Source organism: Oratosquilla oratoria, chromosome 26 (genome assembly GCF_046742065.1).
Source record: "Oratosquilla oratoria isolate Oo_2021 chromosome 26, ASM4674206v1, whole genome shotgun sequence".
Taxonomy (NCBI): Eukaryota; Metazoa; Arthropoda; class Malacostraca; order Stomatopoda; family Squillidae; genus Oratosquilla; species Oratosquilla oratoria.
This window is the reverse complement of record NC_134802.1, coordinates 1,312,002-1,332,259: the sequence shown is the minus strand read 5'-3', so window position 1 is coordinate 1,332,259 and position 20,258 is coordinate 1,312,002. Positions and strand designations below refer to the sequence as shown.

The 20,258-nt window shown below is 40.5% G+C and overlaps 1 protein-coding gene across 1 annotated transcript in view; it reads right to left on the bottom strand.

Moving 5' to 3' along the window:
- Positions 1–16,609, bottom strand: part of BicD (Microtubule-associated protein Bicaudal D) — a 327,397-nt gene extending 310,788 nt beyond the window's left edge. Inside the window, exon 1 of the mRNA XM_076209252.1 lies at positions 16,245–16,609. Coding sequence (XP_076065367.1) covers positions 16,245–16,439 — 195 coding nt within the window. The 5' untranslated portion in view covers positions 16,440–16,609. The remainder of the gene's footprint in view (positions 1–16,244) is intronic.
- Positions 16,610–20,258: the final 3,649 nt, after the last annotated feature.

Here is a 20,258-nt window from a genome sequence, read left to right as displayed (position 1 = left end):
AGGTTCCTGAAATTACCGTGTATGACCAAATTCGTGTATGCTGACATTCCATATTAAATGCCGGGGTATTTTTTTGGTTTCGACTATGGGCACAATATAGCAATAGAAAATTAATTATTAATTTTGTAAATTAAAATGTATCAACGTAATATGCAATGTTGTGGGCGGAAATGAAAATAGAAAATACCTTGCTACAAGCAAATATGCTAATGAACAAAGTCAGTAGCATAGATCGGGACGCCATCTTGTCGTCTGTCAATTGACGGCCTCGGTACTTCCGACAGTAGCTCGCCAGGTATATTTTCTTGAAGGAATGTTATGGAGTGAAGATGCATGCATTCCTTCAAGCTGCAAGAACTTTGTATACCCTGCAAGCTGAAAGAGTGGTTGAAAAGCCCGCCAACGTCTCTCACGACGATGACAATGAGGACGAGCTGGATGACATTTAATTTGCAGGTAATGATTTATTAAACACAGGTTAGGTTAGGTTAGTTTAGTTTAGTTAGACGAATTTATCATTCTTTCATTTCTTCGACGTCGGCATCTATCATAACAAACATGGCGTACCATTCGTCCGACACGACCTCGTTAGTTACGAAATCTGTTTTAGCACCTTTTTTGTTTTTTTATTTCCGCTCACAAAATTGCATATTACATTGATACATTATAATTTACAAAATTAATGATTAATTTTCTATTGCTATATTGTGCCCATGGTTGAAACTAAAAATTTACCAATACCGGTATATACTGTACCCCAGGTAGTTTTTGCAGCTTGCAGGATGGTAATGTAGACCTAAGCTTCAGAACACTTTACCTCACAGCTAATATCCACTGTACAAGTTCATTTATAACATCATACAAATTTGCCTCAGCCAACTTATCGTACACGACGTCGTAACTTCGGGAGATTTACGTTAAACGAATACTGGTCTGTCATAAAGCCCGTCATTACTCCGCGTTGTCATTAACCGAGTAGGTCATTAAACGAGGAGTTGTTGTAGATAAAAATAACTAAGTACGATTACAAGTTATTTGGAAATTCGTTAACAAAAGTGGATAGTGAAAAAGATCTCGGCATAATTATCAGTAACAATCTCAAATCATCCAAGCAGTGTATTTCAGCCTCTGAGAAAGCAAATAAGATTCTAGGACTGATTGTGCGATCTTTTGATTTCAAAAGTCCATCATTCATAAAAAAGCTATATAAATCGTTAGTTCGTCCACATTTGGAATATGCTGTTTCCATATGGTCACTGAATCTCATTAAAGACATTGACAGATTGGAAAAAGTACAACGGCAAGCCACAAAACTGATTCCAAATATAAAAAATAAATCATACGAAAATCGACTAAAACATATGAATCTGTTTTCCCTAAAAAAGCGTAGACTCAGAGGTGACTTGATACAGGTCTTTAAAATTCTAAAGGGAATTGACAACATCAAAAGTGACAAAATTTTCACATTGAATGAGAATCAGACAAGAAACAATGGTCTCAAACTGTCCGGAAATAGATTCAATTTGGAAGTAGGTTGAAACAACTTTGCCAACCGTGTAGTTAATGAATGGAATAAACTTCCTGCACAGGTAGTGCAATGTAGTTCAGTTCGAAGCTTTAAGAATCATTTAGATAAACACCTAAGCAAGATGCTGTAGTGATTATAATTTATTTTATATTGTTTGTTTTTGTTTTGTTATCATTTGTCTGTTTTTCATTTATTATTAGTTATATGTCAATTTATTATTATTTATTATTTACCTGTTTGTTTATTATTTAACTATACCTATGCATTTATTTATTTTATGTTATTTACATTTAGTTTTTATTTATTAATTTATTATTATAATTTTTTTCGCATCCGACCTAGATATGGACCAAAAGGTCTCCTATCGGCATGCTCCACCTTTGTAATACCTTTATCTTGGCTCCTCCTGGATGATGGGTCATCCCTGCATCTTGCCCACTGCCCTGGGTCAGAAGCAGTGTCACAAGACACAGCACATCCAAACCAAGGCAGTTTCATTAACCCCTTCCATACGGTGCCGTATACGTAGGCGGCATGAGGAGCAAGTGGATACGCGAGGCTGCCATATCGGCGTCTTGATTATATTTATTGTAGTTGCCCCTGCGTTTTTACATACTCTCTAAACTGTCTTTAATCACATTTTCTATGGTTATCAAAATTCACGGGTGAAAGAGAGAACGATCAATATAAGAGGTGACTATATTTTATGATGCGAGTATTATTACGACACGTCATACGCTGGCAGCGCCTGCTGCCCGCGAGATTTAAGGCCCGTACTGAAGAGGTTAAATTGGCAACCCACTCTCTCCGTCCCCTCATGGAGAAGACGGGGAGAAAGCCCTTTGGGCTCCATCAATTTATTTTTCACACATACTCCCTCACCCCCCATCCCCCCACCCACTCCCTTTCATGTATCACAGCATCATCCATACACAACCATTCTACATTCACCCCTATATTCTGTCCTCTCTCATGCTTCCTCAACACAATCCCCTCTTTCCCAATGCCCCTTTTACCCCATCCATCCATCTCATCCTTGGTCATCCCCTCATGTTGTTCTTCCACACCTCTTTTACTAAACTTTCTTCACTCATTCTTTCCACATGTCCAAACCATCCCAATACTCTTTCATCAACCCTATCTCCCAACTCCCTTTTCACCCTCACTCTCCTCCTCACAAAGGATTACAAAGGATTAAAAAGGAGGAGCATGCCGACAGGAATCCTTTTGGTCCATAACTAGGTCGGATGCTATATATATATATATATATATATATATATATATATATATATATATATATATATATAAATATATATATGTATATATATATATATATATATATATATATAATAATGATAAAAAATATATATACATATAAAATAAAATAAATAAAATGATAATAATATAAATAATAATAAATAAAGAAAATGCATCAGTATAGTTCACTAATAAACAAACAGGTAAATAGAAAATAATGATGAATTGAGATAAATAATAATAAATGAAAATCAAGCAAATAATAAACAGACAAATAATAACTAACAAATATACACTCTATCCAGCCTAGTAACCCTTATCATACTTCTCAGGTGGAGTTCTCGCTGGACAAAGTGCAACAGTACCAGAGAGTTTCAACTGCCAGGAGATGACTTCACCTAATGAAGGAAGCACTGAACAGTGGATATGCAGGAACTGCTCCCTGCCAAGCTAAACCTGGAGAACTGGAGCAAATATAAGCTCATCCCACTCCCCCCAGAACTGCTTCAATGGTTCATGTACCAACAGTTTGGACACCATCAATCAAAATGTTGCCACCAGATGAAATGCACTGTCTGCAGCAGCTCCCAACAATCTGGGGAATGCTTTAAGAAGCACAAGGAAGGGAAGGCAGTCACTCCAAAGTGCCCCAATTGCAGGGAAGAACACAAGGCATGGAGTGCCAATTGCAGTGCCTTAAAGAAAATACTGGCAAAGCCCCCCCACCCCCCACAAGCAACCATTGAATGCACCAGCACAGAGTCATCCACCACAAGCCAACCCCCCAACCCCAGTGCCACTTATGTCTGTGGAGGTATACACACCCACCACCCCACCCTTCCCCCACTACCTCTAATGTCAATGAAGGCATATCCACTGTTACCAGCCCCCCATCCTCCCACACCTTAGCGGTAACAGTGTAAGAGCAGAAGCAGAGTGCCCCCCCCCTCCCCAGCTCCTTCCCAGGCCTCCTTGTCATGGCCATCAAAGGAATGAAGGGGTTCATGACCACCATGGTTATGGCCATGATGAAGTGTATAGGGGTGAATGACCCTACCACAGAAGTGTTCATGCTGAGGGTTGTACACAAATTATATGACCAGTTGCTCCAAGTTACTGCCCCCACTCCAACCCTGCCCCATCACCGTCTACAGTAGGAGAAACCGCAAACTTGAAGGTCAAGGTCACAGATGGCCACGGAAGGCAGCACCACCAACACCACCCCACTGCAACACTCACCCACCCCATTGTCAAAAGCCAGTGATCTGATTTCAGAGGAGGACCAGTAGCCATTATTGTTGTTCCTGAGGAGCAGCAGGGATGAAACAATGGAAAGCAAACAGGAGAGGTAGACAGGGGCTCCCCTACCCCTCCCTCCATGGTGTCCCCCTCACCTCCCCACTCCCACAAAACCAGTCTTCCTCTTCCCTCCACTCCCACAAAACCCATCCTCTTCTTCCTCCCCCTCCCACCCCACCCCTCCTCTCCCTTCCCACTCTATGTCATCTCCCCCCTCCCACCCTAATCCTTCCTCTATGCCCCTCTCCCACCTCACTCCTCCTCCCCATCCTATCCCCCCAACCCTCTCCCAACCCACACGTCCTCCCCTATTCCACCCCACTCCTCCCCCTACCACCCTAAACCTCCTACCCCCACCCTACTCCATTTCCTCTTCCCTCCTCCACCCTAGTCATCCTTTCCTCACCCTTCCATTCTGCTCCTCCTTTTCCACCCCATCATGGCAAGAACTCCCTCCCCCAACTCACCTACACCCCAAACAACAGGCAGAGCTGCTGGCACAGCAATTTGCAGACTGCTCCTCTTCCACCCAACTTTCCCCACCCATCAGGCAGTATAGAGAGGATGTAATCCATGCAGCAATGGCCACAGCTGCCCTGATGGACTCTCCCTTTACACTCATGAAAATTCAGCAGGCTCGTAAGACAATCAAGGATACAGCACTTGGTGGTGATGGGATACCTTAATCCTTCTTGAGACAAGTGGGACCTTCTGGGGAGTTGGCACTCATCACTGCCTCCTGGCAGGCAGAGCATCTTCCTGCAGAGTAGAAAAAGGCAGATATCGTGCCATTCCCCAAGTCTAAGGATCCACACAGCTACAGGCCCATATCCCTCACGTCCTTGTATACGTATAGCGCTATACATTCATTGTATACGTATAGCGCTATACATTGTATAGTGCAGGGTTCTATTTAATTTCAAAACAGTTTTCTGTTACCGTACTCCAAAGGTAGGAGAAATAGTATAAGGTAAGCAGAGTAAGCTTCGCGTATTTAGTTTATTAGAGACCGCTTGATTTTTTGTTGTTGTTGATTTGTATTTTCTCTTTGCCGTTTTTATTGCTAAAGGGGGAGCAAAATGGCTTGTGAAGGTTGCGTGAACCTAGAGGTCCGTCTCAGGATGTGTGAGGAGGAAATTCGGCTTCTCAGGAGTGCGCTCCGTGAGAAGAGTGAACCCTCCCCACAACCCAAAGAGCGTTCCACTTCTTCGCCTACTGTCACTGCCATGAGCGAGTGGCGCTCCGTGGGGTCCCGTTTGTCGAGCCCGCGTTCGGTAGACGTGTGCCCTGTGGAGCAACCGCTGGCTCTAGTCAATCGTTTTGCTCTACTGGAGGATGAAGTGGCTGAAAACCAGGAGTTCTTGGTGGTGGGGGACTCCATGGTTCGAGGCTATGACGACATCCTGCAGCGAAAGACTAAGCGACGTTGCAAGCTTGTATGTCAACCGGGCCGTGGGATCGTTGATTGTACCCGGTCCATCAGGGAGCAAGGACGGAAGAACACGGTTACGATTGTTCATACGGGAAGTAACGATGTAGGTAGGGTGAGATCAGAGGAGCTTGTTCGGAATTACAAGGTCCTCCTTCAGGAGATGAAGGAACGTGGGAGCCGTCACGTAGTCTGTGGGATCCTCCCGAGGATCTACGCAGGTTCGTGTTGGAACAGTAGAGCCATAGGGATCAATGATAGGATATCGCAGTTGTGCACACAATTGGGACACCACTTTCTTGATCCTTGGTATCTCTTTTCTAGGCGCCATGACCTTTACGCTTCTGATGGGATCCACCTTACCCGCAGAGGCAAAGATGTTCTTACAAACCTCATTGTGGGAGTTTGTAATGAACTAGCTCCTTTTTTAGGGTAGAAGGCCAAAGGGAAGGGGAAATAGAATGTACTTGGGAAAACAGTGTAGAGTATAGCATTAATGTAGAACAATGTACCAGTATAGGACAAAATATAATTTTAGGATTTAATGTCGCTAGAGGACGATATGACACATTAGGATGTAATGTCATAGGACAAAATGTCACAATGGGATGTAATGACAGTGGAGGACAAAAGATCACGATGGGAAATAATGATAGTGGAGAACAAAATATCACGATAGGATGTAATGATAATGGAGGAGAAAATATCACGGTAGGATATAATGTCAGTGAAGGACAAAATATAATTTTAGGAAGAGATACCGGACAGAATGTCAATGAAGGCCAAAATATCAAGATAGGATGTAATGACAGTGGAAGACAAAAGATCACGATGGGATGTAATCATAGTGGAGGAAAAAATATCACGGTAGGATATAATGTCACTGGAGGACAAAATATAATTTTAGAAAGGGATGCCGGACATAATGTCAATGAACACCTCAACGTGAATTCCAAACTGAAACCTGTGAAAAGTCTGGGGTAAACTTACTCACTACGGTAAATATAACAAAAGAAAAAATTAAAAGGTGTATAGACAAACTCAAAGTTAATAAAACACCAGGGCCTGACGGTTGGCATCCAAGAATCTTAAAGGAAATGAAAAATGAGATTGTTGTTCCATTAGAAATTATTTTCAAGAAATCCATCATATCCGGAGATGTCCCAAGAGAATGGAAGCTAGCTAACGTTACTCCCATATTCAAAAAAGGTGACAAAAAGAAACCAAATAACTATAGGCCTATAAGTTTGACTTCGATTGTAGGAAAAATAATGGAAACTATCATCAGAGATGATATTGAATATCATTTAGAAAGTAACCGTTTGATAAATGATAGCCAGCATGGTTTCAGACGGAAACGTTCTTGCGTGACTAACTTACTCGAATTCTACAACACAGTTATCTCCAATTATGACAAAAGAAACAATATAGATTTAATATATCTAGACTTTGCAAAAGCTTTTGATACCGTCCCACACGAAAGACTACTTACTAAATTAGCTTTGCATGGAATAAGTGGTAGCCTATTAGGTTGGACTAGTAATTGGTTGAAAGGTCGAAAACAGAGAGTTGTTTTAAATGGAAAAACTTCTGGATGGAAAAGTGTTGCAAGTGGAGTTCCTCAGGGTTCCGTTCTTGGGCCACTTCTATTCATAGTATATATAAATGATATAGACCATGGACTAAAATCTACTGTTTCCAAATTTGCTGATGATACAAAACTGTGCGGAGTGGCAAATGATCACTCAAACCAATTAGATATTCAAGAAGATTTAGATCAATTACAGCAATGGTCTGAAAAGTGGCTAATGAAATTTAACACAAATAAATGCAAGGTAATGCACATAGGTAAAAATAACAGTAAGTACGATTACAAGTTATTTGGAAATTCATTAAAAAAAGTGGATAGTGAAAATGATCTAGGCGTAATTATCAGTAACGACCTCAAATCATCCAAGCAGTGTATTTCAGCCTCTGAGAAAGCAAATAAGATTCTGGGATTGATTGCGCGATCTTTTGATTTCAAAAGTCCATCACTCATTAACAAGCTATATAAATCATTAGTTCGTCCACATTTGGAATATGCTGTTTCCGTATGGTCACCGAATCTCATTAAAGACATTGACAGACTGGAAAAAGTACAACGGCGAGCCACAAAACTGATTCCAAATATCAAAAATGAATCATACGAAAATCGACTTAAGCACATGAATCTGTTTTCCCTAAAAAAGCGTAGACTCAGAGGTGACTTGATACAGGTCTTTAAGATTTTAAAGGGAATTGACAACATCAAAAGTGACCAAATTTTCACATTGAATGAGAATCAGACAAGAAACAATGGTCTCAAACTGTCCGGAAATAGATTCAATTTGGAAGTAGGTAGAAACAACTTTGCCAACCGTGTAGTTAATGAATGGAATAAACTTCCTGCACAGGTAGTGCAATGTAGTTCAGTTCAAAGCTTTAAGAATCATTTAGATAAATACCTAAGTAAGATGCTGTAATGATTATAATTTATCTTATATTATTTGTTTTTGTTTTGTTATAATTTGTCTGTCTGATTTTCATTTATCATTAGTTATATGTCAATTTATAATCATTTACTATTTACCTTTTTGTTTGTTATTCAACTATACCTATGCATTTATTTATGTATTTTATTTATTTTTTCATTATTATAGTTTTAATTTATTATTAATATGATTTTTTTTCTTTTTTTTTTTTTGCATTCAACCTAGTTATGGATCAAAAGGTCTCCTGTCGGCATGCTCCGCCTTTGTAATCCTTTGTAAGACTGGTGAGCGGATGGTGCTCAATCACTTCCTGTGGTGGATGGAACCCTTCCATCACAATATGTATGGCTTCATAAAAGGAGTGGCAGCAACTGACTATGTGGTAAGCCTTCTTGGATTGGTCAGTAGTTAGCCTGCAATTGTGGTATTTCTGGATGTAGAAAAAGCATTAAAGCTAGCAAGTGCTACTGCCATTCTTGCATCCTTGTCTGCTAAGAGGATCCAAGGGTGACTCCTGACCTAGGTTGCAGACTACCTCACAGAAAAAACATTAGAATGAAGGAAACTGCAAGAGACCATAAGGCCTAAACTAGGCAGTTCCATGTCCATTACCACCTGTCATCCCCATTCATAAAGTTGTCTAACCATTTCTTAAAACTACTGATAGTTTCAGCACTCACTACATGGTTACTAAGTCTATTCCATTCATTGACTACCCTATTAGTAAACCAGTTCTTGCCTATTTCCTTCTTAAATTTGACCAATTTAAATCCATTACTGTGAGTCCTGCCCTTGTTAAAGCCTTTGATCCACTTGAACACCTCTATTAGATCACCCCACCCTCTGTCTTTCCAGAGAGTATAGGTTAAGGTGCCTCAGCCTCTCCTTGTAATGTGAATTTCTGAGTCCATGTATCAGTTTGGTCATCCTCTTCAGTACTGATTCTAGTGAATTATCCATTCTATAGGTCAAAGACCAAATTTGTATTGTGCTGTTGGGCGAGTGGAGGGAAGAAGGGAATTGCAGAACTTTCAGCATCACAAATCATCTGCAATACCTTTTCAAACGTCATCATTGGGATCTCCTTCCTGGTCATCCCATCTAAGATCTTCTAGAAGAAATCATCAATGTCTGCTTGGGGGCTCAGCTGCTTCTCCTGTGCAGTTTGATACCCTCCATGAACAAGGGGGAAATATAGGGGAAAGAAGGCTGGATCATCAAGCCAAGCTGACTGCAGTATATCAAGATAATCCCCTTGGCCATTTTGTCATAAAGTGTCACCATGGGAATTACAATATATATCACCATAGCAATACTCATCACAGCAATCAGCATCACTAATGGTCCTCAGCATAATGTGACTGCTGAAAATTATTGTACTTAAGTTGATGCCAAAGGTTCATCATACAATAGTTTTCAGTAGGTATAGAGTTTGATCATTATCTCTGCATTTCTATCCATAACTGTCCTAGCAATGAAACCTAATGCTCTGTTATCTCTATTCCTGGCACTTATGCACTTTCCTGGATTTAAGGTCAAGACTCACTAGAACTCCCAAGTCTCTCTCAAACTTAGTTTTCTCTAAAAATGTGTTATCTAAGCTATATCTGCTTTTGAGATATTGAAGTCTAATTGCCATTTCACTGACCATGTGAACAATTTCTTAAGTTCTTCCTGCAGAATCTCAGCATCTTCTCCTGACCTAATTAGGTGTCCCATTTTAGTGTCATCCACAAACTAGGAGGTGCTAAGATGGGAGGGAGGGTGGAGGGGAATGGAGTGTACTTAGGGATGGAATGGGTGGGAATGATTTTATGCCTTTTTCTTTTTGGCTACCTCCCTTGTAAGGGGGAAAAAGCCTTGGTATATGTATGTATTTTAGTGTCATCCACAAACTTACTAACATCACTATTAATCTCATTGTCCAAGTTGTTTATATACATAATGAACAATAAAGGACCCAAAATGCTTTGTATACATTAGTGTAAATAGATATAAGATCAGTCACACATGACTTACCCTCGGAGAACCCATGCTGTGAGTCACAAATTAAATTATGTGTCTCGATGTGATCTCTGATTCAATAAACTATTATTGATTCAAGCATTTTGCCTATCCCCATCTGGGGTATTGGCTGCATGTTATTGTGGGGTTAAAAGCTGCTAAGTAGCATGCAGCTGATACTTTAGGGTCTATATGGGGTGCCCCTATGGACCAGAGCCACACATCACTATGTCTGTGATAGAGGAGGAAATTTCTATTCATAGAGAAATGATACTTTATCATACTGCAACTGTCCTTCTGTAATGTTGTCCCACCACTCTTAACACTGTCCTGTACCACTTCTCTGAGTGTTCATTTCCTTTTTTCACCAAATCCTGTGGTGGGGGTGAAGAATGCTACAAACAAGTGTTCCCACTTGAGTCATAAAAGGCGACAAAAACGGGACAGGGATAGGACTAAGCATTCTACTCTCTGTAGCCCCAAAAGAGACATTCCTTAAAAAAGCAAAAGCATAAGAGAGTCTGGGAGGAGTTTTCTAACCAGAACCCTAAGGTTTGGGTCTTTTAATGTGCATGGATGTGATATAGATGAGAGTAAAGGGAAGAGATAGGCAGTATGTTTGCGAGAAGAAAGACGGATGTGTTGGCATTGAATGAAACCAAGTTGAAAGGGAGGAGTGAGTTTGAGTTTGGGAGTGTAGCTGGGACAGTATCAAGAGTGAAGAGAGGATGAGCGAGAGAAGGGGTGGCTTTACTGGTAAGTGAAGATATAGGTAAATGTGTGTGTGTGTGGGTGAAGTGGAAGGAGTTTTGTACAAGGTTAACGTGGATGAAGGTGAAACTGGAAAGGGAGATGTGGTTTTTTGTAAGTGCATATGGGCCTGGTAGTGAGAAGAGTGCAGAGGAAAGGGAGGCTTTTTGGACAGATTTAAATGAGTGCATAGAGGGATTTGGGAGAAATGTCAAAGTGGTAGTATTGGGAGATCTTAATGCAAGGGTAGGGAATGAACCAATAGATGGAGTGGTTGGGAAGTGTAGAGTTCTAGGAAAAAATCATAGTGGAGAGTTGATGGAGATGTGTCTAGAGAGTTGATGATAGTACAGTATTTAGGAAGAAAGTCAAGCATAAATACACATGGGAGAGGATGGTGGATGGAAGGGTGGTAGGTAGGGCTTTAATTGACTACATAGTGGTAACCAGGAGAAGAGTAGGAAGAGTTTTGGATGTACATGTTCTCAGGAGAGAGTGGGGGGGAATATCAGATCATTTTTTGGTGGAAAGTAAGTTGAGAGTAGGGGATAGATGGAGAAAGAGGAAAAGGGCAAAAGGTAGGGAGGTGCCTAAACTGCTTAAATGAAAAAGAAAAGGAGAAAGAGTATAAGAAGCCGATAGAGGAGTGGGAGTGAGTGAAGGATAGAGTAGAACTAGGAGTGGAGGAGGAATAGGGATGGTTCAAGGAGTGAGTCACAAAGTGTGCAAAGTTGGTGTGTTCAACAAGGAGAACAGGAAGAAATAGAAGGAAGGATAGTGAGTGCTGGGATGATGAATCAAAGAAGGTTGTAGAAGAGAGGCAAGCATTTGCAGATTGGTTATAATAGAACGAGACAATCATATGAGAGGTACAAAAAAAGAAAAGAGAAATTTAGCATAAGATAAAGGAGGCAAAGAGGAGATCAGATGTGAAATGGGGCAAGAGTATGACAGAAAATTTTGAAAGTAATAAAAAGATCTGGAAGGAAATTAAGAAAGGAAGAGGAGGCAAATCAAGCAGAGAAGAAAAGATAAAAGGTGCAGATGGAGAGATGATAATGGAAGAAATGGCAGTAAGAGGAAGATGGGCAAAATATTTTAGGGAGTTGCTAAATGTGAAGGAGGATAGGGAGGGAAAGGTAGTTGCAGTGGGAAGCACTAAGAAAATGACAGTGATGAATGAGGAAAATGGAGGAGAAATAAGGAAAGATGAGGTGAAAGCAGTTATTAAAATGATGAGAGCAGGTAAAGAACCTGAGAGTGTCTATGTCTAAAAAGGAGGTACAGTGATGGTGGACTGGCTGGTGAGGTTTAATGTTTGTCTAAAAGAGGGAAGAGTGCCAGAGGACTGGAGGAGTGCCTGTATTATTCTACTTTACAAGGGAAAGAGGGACAAGTGTGAGTGTAGTAGTTTCTGAGGTATCAGTTTGTTGAGTGTAGTTGGGAAGGCTTATGAGAGGATTAGAAGAGAGGGAGTAATTGGTGAGGAACAGAGTGGGTTCAGGACTGGTAGGGGTTGTATGGATCAGATTTTTGTGGTAAGGTAGATATGTAAGAAAGTTTTAGGTAAAGTTAAGGATGTTTTTTGGGCCTTTATGGATTTGGAAAAGGTTTTTGACAGTGTTGATAGGAAGGCACTCTAGGAGGTATTACAGATATATGGGATAGGAGGAAAGCTGTTAAGAGCAGTCAAGGATTTTTACAAGAGTAGTAGAGCCTGTGTTAAAATTAGAAATGGAGAGAGCAAGTAGTTTGAGGTAAAAATGGGACTTCCTCAGGGATGTGTTATGTCACCTTGGCTGCTCAATATATATACATATGGATGGGGTGGTGCAAGAAGTAAACACAAGGGTAATGGGCCAGGGATTGGAGATGGTTAAAGAAAATGGAGAAAAGTGGGAATTAAGCCAGTTGTAGTTTGATGACACTGCACTTGTAGCAGGATCAGAGGAGGGATTGAGGAAGTTAGTGACAGAGTGTGGGAAGGTATGCAAAAGAAGTAAGTTCAAAATATTGGTAAAAGTAAGGTGATGAGGTGTACAAGGGGATGATGTGGCAGCAAATTGGAAGCAAGTATTAAAGAAGACATACTAGAGGAAGTGGATAGCTTTAGATACTTGGGTGCAAATGTTGCAGGAAAGGGGGGAGTGGAGGCAGAATGTAGATTGAGAGAAGCAAGTGAATGCCTTGGGGGTTTAAAAAGTGTAATGAAAAATAAACCTTTGGGAATGGATGTTAAGAAGAAATTGTATGAAGGAGTGATTATGCCAACAGCACTGTATGAGGCAGAAACATGGAACATAAGAGAGGAGTTTGAATGTATTTAAGATGAAATGCCTGAGAAGTATGGTTGGGGTTACTAGCCTGGATAGAGTGAGAAACAAGGTGAGGAGAGTGGACGTGGAAAGGGAGTTGGGAGATAGGGTTGATGAAAGGGTATTGGGATGGTTTGGACACATGGAAAGAATGAGTGAAGAAAGATTAGTAAAAGGTGTGTGTAAGGCAAAGGTGGAAGAAGTGAACATGAGGGGGCGTTGAAGGATGAGATGGATGGATGGGGGTAAAAGGGGCATTACAAAAGAGAGGAATGTCTGTTGAGGAAGAGAGAAGACAAAATATGGGTGAGTGGAGGATGGTTGTGTATAGATAATGCTGTGCTGCATGGGAGTGGGTGTGGGATGGGGTGTGAGGGAGTACGTGAATGACATTTTGACACAGCCCAAAGGGATTTCTTTCCATCTTCTCTTTTTCTGCATGAGGTGATGAAGAGGGAGGGGGTCGCCAATTAAATGAAGTAGCCTTGCTGTAGATGTGTTGTGTCTTGCTACATTGCTTGTGACCCAGGGCAATGGGTGGAATGCAGGGATGACCTGTCATCCAGGAGCAGCCAAGATAAGAAAGAGGGAGGGGGTGAATTGGATTGGAGTATGTGGGGATGAAATGGGTGGGAGTGGATTTTATACCTTCATTTTTTGGCTACCTCCCTTGTAAGGGGGAAAAATGCATTGGTATATGTATTTTATCTATAACTGATGTTAAACCAATTGGCCTGTAGTCACATATAGACAATTTATCTCCCTTTTTGAAAACAGGAGCAAAATTTTCCTGCCCCCAAGCAATAGGCACAAAACCAGTGTCTCCCGACTTATTAAATCTCTCTGTTAACTGGTCGCAGATTTCAAATTTATACTCTTTAAGTACTCTTGGAAAAATTTCATCTGGGCCTGGGGATTTTGCATCTTTGAGTTTATCAATCTGTTTGACTACCTCTACCTTGCTAATAGTGATGTCAGATAGTTTACTTCCTTCATCACCACGGAAAATCAGATCACAGTCAGGTACTATATCAAACCTCTCCTTTGTAAACACTGAGAGAGAAAATATTTGTTAAACACTGTTTTTAATTGGGCCTATCATTTCCTTATTTTTTGTTCTGTAGATATGAAAGAAGCCCTTTTGGGTTGAACCTCTCTTGTCTGGTAAACTTAATTTTGTAGTTACATTTTACTGTGTGCATGTTCTTTTTAACTAGTCTTGCCATAATGTTATATTTGGATCTAAGGTGCATTTCCTTTTCATTTATTCTGGAGTAAAGTCCGCTTTTTATTCTGACCTCATTTTTCAACCTGTCCGTCATCTACTTGGTTGTATTACTATTCTTCTATATTGCCTTGTGGGGAATAAATTTATTTTGTGCATTTAAAATTAAAGCTGTTAGGTTACTGTACATTTCATCCAGATCACTGACCAGGCTGTTGACCTCTCACTTGTAAGTGACCTGAGTGCTCTAATAATGTATGGGGTGGCTGTATCTTATGTCTTAACCCATCATGGCCCCCTGGGTTGGTCTCATAAGTGACCAGTTGTTCTAAATACTTTCTCATCATATCAAAATTGGTTCTCCTGAAGTCTGGTACTGGAACATTATATGTACTATTTGATTCTCCTTATATAATATTAAATTTTACAGGTATTTCTTGATCGTTAGATCCTAGACTACCTCCCACTTTTACATTTGTTAGATGCTCATTATTAGTTCAAAGTAAGTCCAAAGTATTCTCTCCCCTCATAGGATCAGTAACCATTTGTTTTATGAAATTATCCTGCACCACATCTAAGAAATCTTGCGCTTCCTGATTTACTCAATTTTCCCAGTCAGTATTTCTGTAATAGGAATCCCCCATGATCACAACATTTTTATACTGGGACACCCTGCAAATTTCATGACTCAGTGAATGATAAGCTGATGTGGCCTGAGGGATTTCTTGTCTGCTCTGTAAATTCTGGAGTGGGTGATGGGGTCACCATATGATGAAGCAGTGGGGTTAAACTAGCTTTGGATATTGGGCTCTGCTGTGGAGGTACAGTGCCTTGCTGGTCTTCCTCTAACCTGGACATTGGGTGGGAAACAAGGATGGCCCTTCACCCAAAGGAGCTACAATAAACAGGACAACAAATGGGTGTGGGATGGGTGGAGGGTGGGTACAAGCCTTGGCTCGCCATCCCCTTTTGGGATGTGCATAATAGGATAAGTACTGCCCAATAATTGCTGGGGGTTGCAGAACACTGCCACACTGACAGTGTTACAGATTGGTCATATATTGTTTACAAAGTAACAGAAATACTTTCATCTTCATTTTTATGCAAAGGAGACCTCAGAGTCTGTGTGCACTCAAGAACAGTGGTTGGCAACCCTTATTATAGCTAGATGAGCCTTTTTTTTTTTTTTTTTTTTTTTTTTAATCAAAATGTTGTGCTGTCAGTGATGAGAAGTCCAGACTATAAAAAGGTATTTTTACAAATTAAAATAATTGATAGCTATAGATCTTATCAAAGCTGAACATATAAATATATATATGTATATATTTACATATGTACATGTATATGTGTGTATATATATATATATAATTTTGACTGGAATGTTCTACCAATTTACAGTATATGACATCTTTATTTTGATGTAATAATTATTTAAAGAAGCTTCTAGAGCCACACAAGTGGCTTGAAAGAGTCACATACGGTTCCTGAGCTGAGTGTAGGTTGTCAACCACTGCTCTAAGATGAGACTGTCTGTCAGACATGATCATAATTTATGTCCACCCATTTCAGCACTATGATACAGCACAGAGATCTTACATTTGACACACACTACCAGCCCTAAGTCAAAACTGTCAACAAGTCAAATGTACCAGTGCCACTACTTAGCTACTATATATATGACTAGCATGTCACTGATTGATGGCCCTACCAGGTGACTCCCCCAAACAGTGCCAGCATTTCAGATTACACCCCAAACAGTATTTGCGAACTAAAATCAAAATCTAATAGCTTCCAGCTAAAATCCCTTTACACCCAATACAGTACCAAGAGCCAGAGGTCAATTGTGATTTCCACTTGCCCAATACCCAAAACTATCACTTATTCCACGAAGTTCTGGGTTGCGAGAAAAACTAAGCATACTAACCTCCTGTGTTACCGCCAGCTCATGTTTAGTGTTTTCAAAGAGAATTTCTAGTTCCTCACATCGGCTTTGAATATTTTCCTTCTCCTCCAGCAGTACAAGACCATACTGAGCTGCCTGATTCTTTTCGCTATTAGTTTGATCTAGTTCCCGAGATATTCGGTCCACTTCCGCTTTCAAAGCATCAACGGTATCCATATTGTCTTAAGTACTTGTCCACTTCAATGAAAACCATACAAACAATCCTACCAGGTATAAGCTATATACATTCACTGCACTGTGGGATGGGTCATGTTATTTCTTCTATTTAAGAAACACAGCTGGATCCTATTGTATTTTCATTGGTTAGGTTTCATGGTTGACACTCTTTCTTGTTTCTGATTGGACTAAATCACAGGTGCTTTTTAAGAGACTTTGAAATCAAGCCGGGCGTAAACAAAAATCAAGCTTTATCATAAGCTTTTATTATATTCCATGGACATATTAAAAACATATTCCAACTTTTTAGATAATTCTTTAATCTAAGCAAGGGATTCTAGAAGTTCATCAGTGAATTATCATTATGGTATTACCTACAAGAAAACGACAAAAGCATAACTTTATTATTTTACCTCAATGACATATAATTCGAATTTACATCGTGATTGGTCGAAAAAAATAATTGAAACAATAATATAATAAAATTAAAGATAGGAGAGGTGTAAGTAAAGAAAATGGTGTGTTCAACTTGAGGGATACCACTATTACTAGAATTCCTCTTGCAATTATATTTTGTGTTAAGAAAATAATGTGGTGAAAACAAGCAGTTTATTACCGTGACTCCGTCAATAACATGGCGATAGCAACTTTAATTTATTTCTAAACATATATAATACAATATTTCCCTGCTCCGAGTCCGACTTCCTACAACAGTTTGCTCGGAGTGATCCGACGGTCTGACGTTTGATCAAAACCGACCAAAATAGGCGAAACATTACACTTTAATGTTGCCATATCTTCTGAAACATTCTCACTGTGTGTATTTTGACCTGTTCTTTCTTATAGTGAAACGATAAGATTTTTTTTATATGAAATAATGGCCAGTTTCGAAATATTACACCAGTATCGCTTGCAAAGCCCATGATCGTGATTTTTTCTATTAGGATGGGTTGGTTTAGGTTAAGTTAAGCTATATTTAATTTGTTCATATTGTAACCATTTTCAATATTGAGGGTTTCTCAAGATAGTAGGTTTTGTGTGGTTTGGTGGGTTTCACGAAACTGGTTGCAATGTCTTGAGTGTTTGAAGTGTTGTAGGGTAGGAGAATTATAGCACATCAATATTGTATGGTGATAGTATTAATTTCAGTTCTTTGTATTTGCAAATATTGGTGCCTTCATTTACTTTACTTTATCCGTCCTCTTGTACCGTCTTGGGCGTCGAGGGGAGAAAGAGTTTTCTGTCTCTGGCAAGATGGATGGGTGGGATGTTGTGGGTCTTTAGGGTTTCTTTCACGTCCTCAATCCAGGTCTTCCTCTTGCCTTGTAACCTGATACTTTCTTATTGTATGTTTTACTGGCAAGTTGGTGAGGTGCCATGCGTGTCAGATGTCCAAACCACCTGGTTGTTTGTCTCTGAATGTAATGGAGGACAGGTGTTGTTCCCACCATTTCTCAGATCGTGATGTTTCTGATCATGTCCCTTCTGGTCTTGTTAGCAGCTCTCCTCAGACATCGCATCTCACAGGTGGTTATTTTGCGTTCTATACTTTTGGTCAGGGTCCATGACTGGTACTGATATGTCAAGGTGGGGATTAATATGGAGTTAATGAGTTTGGCTTTAGTTTCAGTAGGGATGTTGGGATGTTTGAAAAGTGGGGCAAGGTGGTAGCTGACGCTGTTGGCCTTCTGTACTCTCGTCTCAATCTCTCTGTTGAGACGTTTGTCTTCAGTGAAAATACTGCCGAGGTACTTCAACTCGCTGACTTGTTTCAGCGGAGTTCCGTCGATGCTGATTTTGAGGTTGCTAGGTGTTCTGCTAACCTTCATCGTCTCGGTTTTGTTTATGCTAATCTTCATATCGAGCTTCTTGCACTGTGTGTTCAGGCTGTCTGTGTGCTCTTGAAGTTGATCTTCTTTCTCATGTACCAGGCTCTGATCGTCTGCGAACAGCATCTCATTCAGGTCTTCTGGGTTGAGGTTTGCCTCTTTCGAGATTTTGTCCATGTAGATGACAAAAAGTAGCGATGATAGCACGCATCCTTGTCTCATTGAATGGAATAAACTTATGAATCAAAAAGTGTATCAATAGTCCTTGGAGGGGACAGTAAAGTGGCGACGAAGACCTGCTGAACCCACTCACAACGGATACGACGAGTACCGACTCCAGTGTGTGCGCAACCTACATTGCAACCGCTCGAGTTTGATGACACGAACCAAGAGCAGACATGAACCGACTGGATATAACACGTTGAAGACGCGTTTTGGCCTTTAATTAATATAAGCGAAGATATTAAACGTTTAGCACTTCTTCGGTTCTATGGGATAAGAAAAAATTACAAAACAACCAAAGTAGCACTAGATGTATACTTCATTGAGAAAACCAACGAGGTATTTGAGAGACACAAATTCAGAATACTTGCACAAGAGCATGGCGAAACAACGCAGTTATGTAATTCGCCTATGTACGCAAAGTGCTAAATGCAACTTTGCCCAATACAACCTCGACAAGGCTATCATCGACCAGCTGACGGCGAAGTGTACTTCCAGCAAAATTAGACGACCATATCTGAAGGAATCGGACATGACAGTACAGAAATCCCTTAAACTAGCTTACACATATGAAGCAACGGAGACTCAAGCAAGTCAGATGGAAAAATGCGAAGAAGGCCCCAATGTCTACAAGGTCACTACGAAATATAAGCAACAATAAAGAAACACCCGGGAGAAATATAGGAGACAACATGACACAACACATAAACAAACAATGAAATGCTTCGGATGTAGGGGCTCTGATCATCTATACGGCCAAAAAGAATGCCCTGCTTTTGGGGGGGAAATGTAACCACCGTGGAGTCATCAACCACTTCGCATCAACCTGTATGAAGAAATATAACAACTGAAAGGAAAGAGTTAACTTGGTGAAAGAAGACAGTTCATCCGACGACGATGATCATGTGCGACACATGCCGTCAAAACGTTCAAGCGACCTAGACAGCGACGCCTACATTTTCCAGGTGAAATCCGATGTCTCCTTGGAAAAATAGGTACTGATAGACGACATCCCCATCAAAAAGCTGATAGATTTAGGAGCGAACGTCAACCTTCTCAATGGAGACACTTTCGACCAGATCACCACACTACGTCTGAACATTGTATTCAGATATACAAGGCTGGAACCGAAGTCTCTTGGAGGTAACCCTATATCACAAAATAATGATTACAAAGGCACGGGCCAGTACGGATTTAGGCTTCCTGACAGTCTAACCTGCGAAGACGATCAAGGGAATTCCACATTCAACACAGAAGATACTGGAACGCAATCTTCCAGCCCTCGATGGTCTAATAAGAATGAAAGGCTCAAACTCAAGAGCGACCATAACATCCAACCCGTGGCGCAACCACCTCGAACGAGTGCCGTTCCACCTTCGGAAAGCAGTCGAACAGAAAATACGAGACATGTTGGACAAAGACATCATCGAGAGAGAGGAGGGTCCCACACCTGCTGTAATGGGGCAGACGACATTCTGATTTGGGGTAAGGATGTCTTACGACACTGCTTCTGACCTAAGGCAGTGGACAGGATGCAGGGATGACCCGTCATCCAGGAGGTGCCAAGATGAGAGGGAGGGTGGAGGGGAGTGGAATATGTAGGGAATGGATTCGTTGGGAGTGGTTTCTATGCCTTTTTCTTTTTGGCTACCCCCCGTGTAAGGGGGAAAAACCTTTGGTATATGTATTTTTATTATTATTGTTTATAATTATTATTATTATTGTTATTATTATTATTTTCATTATACTATTATTATCATTATTATTA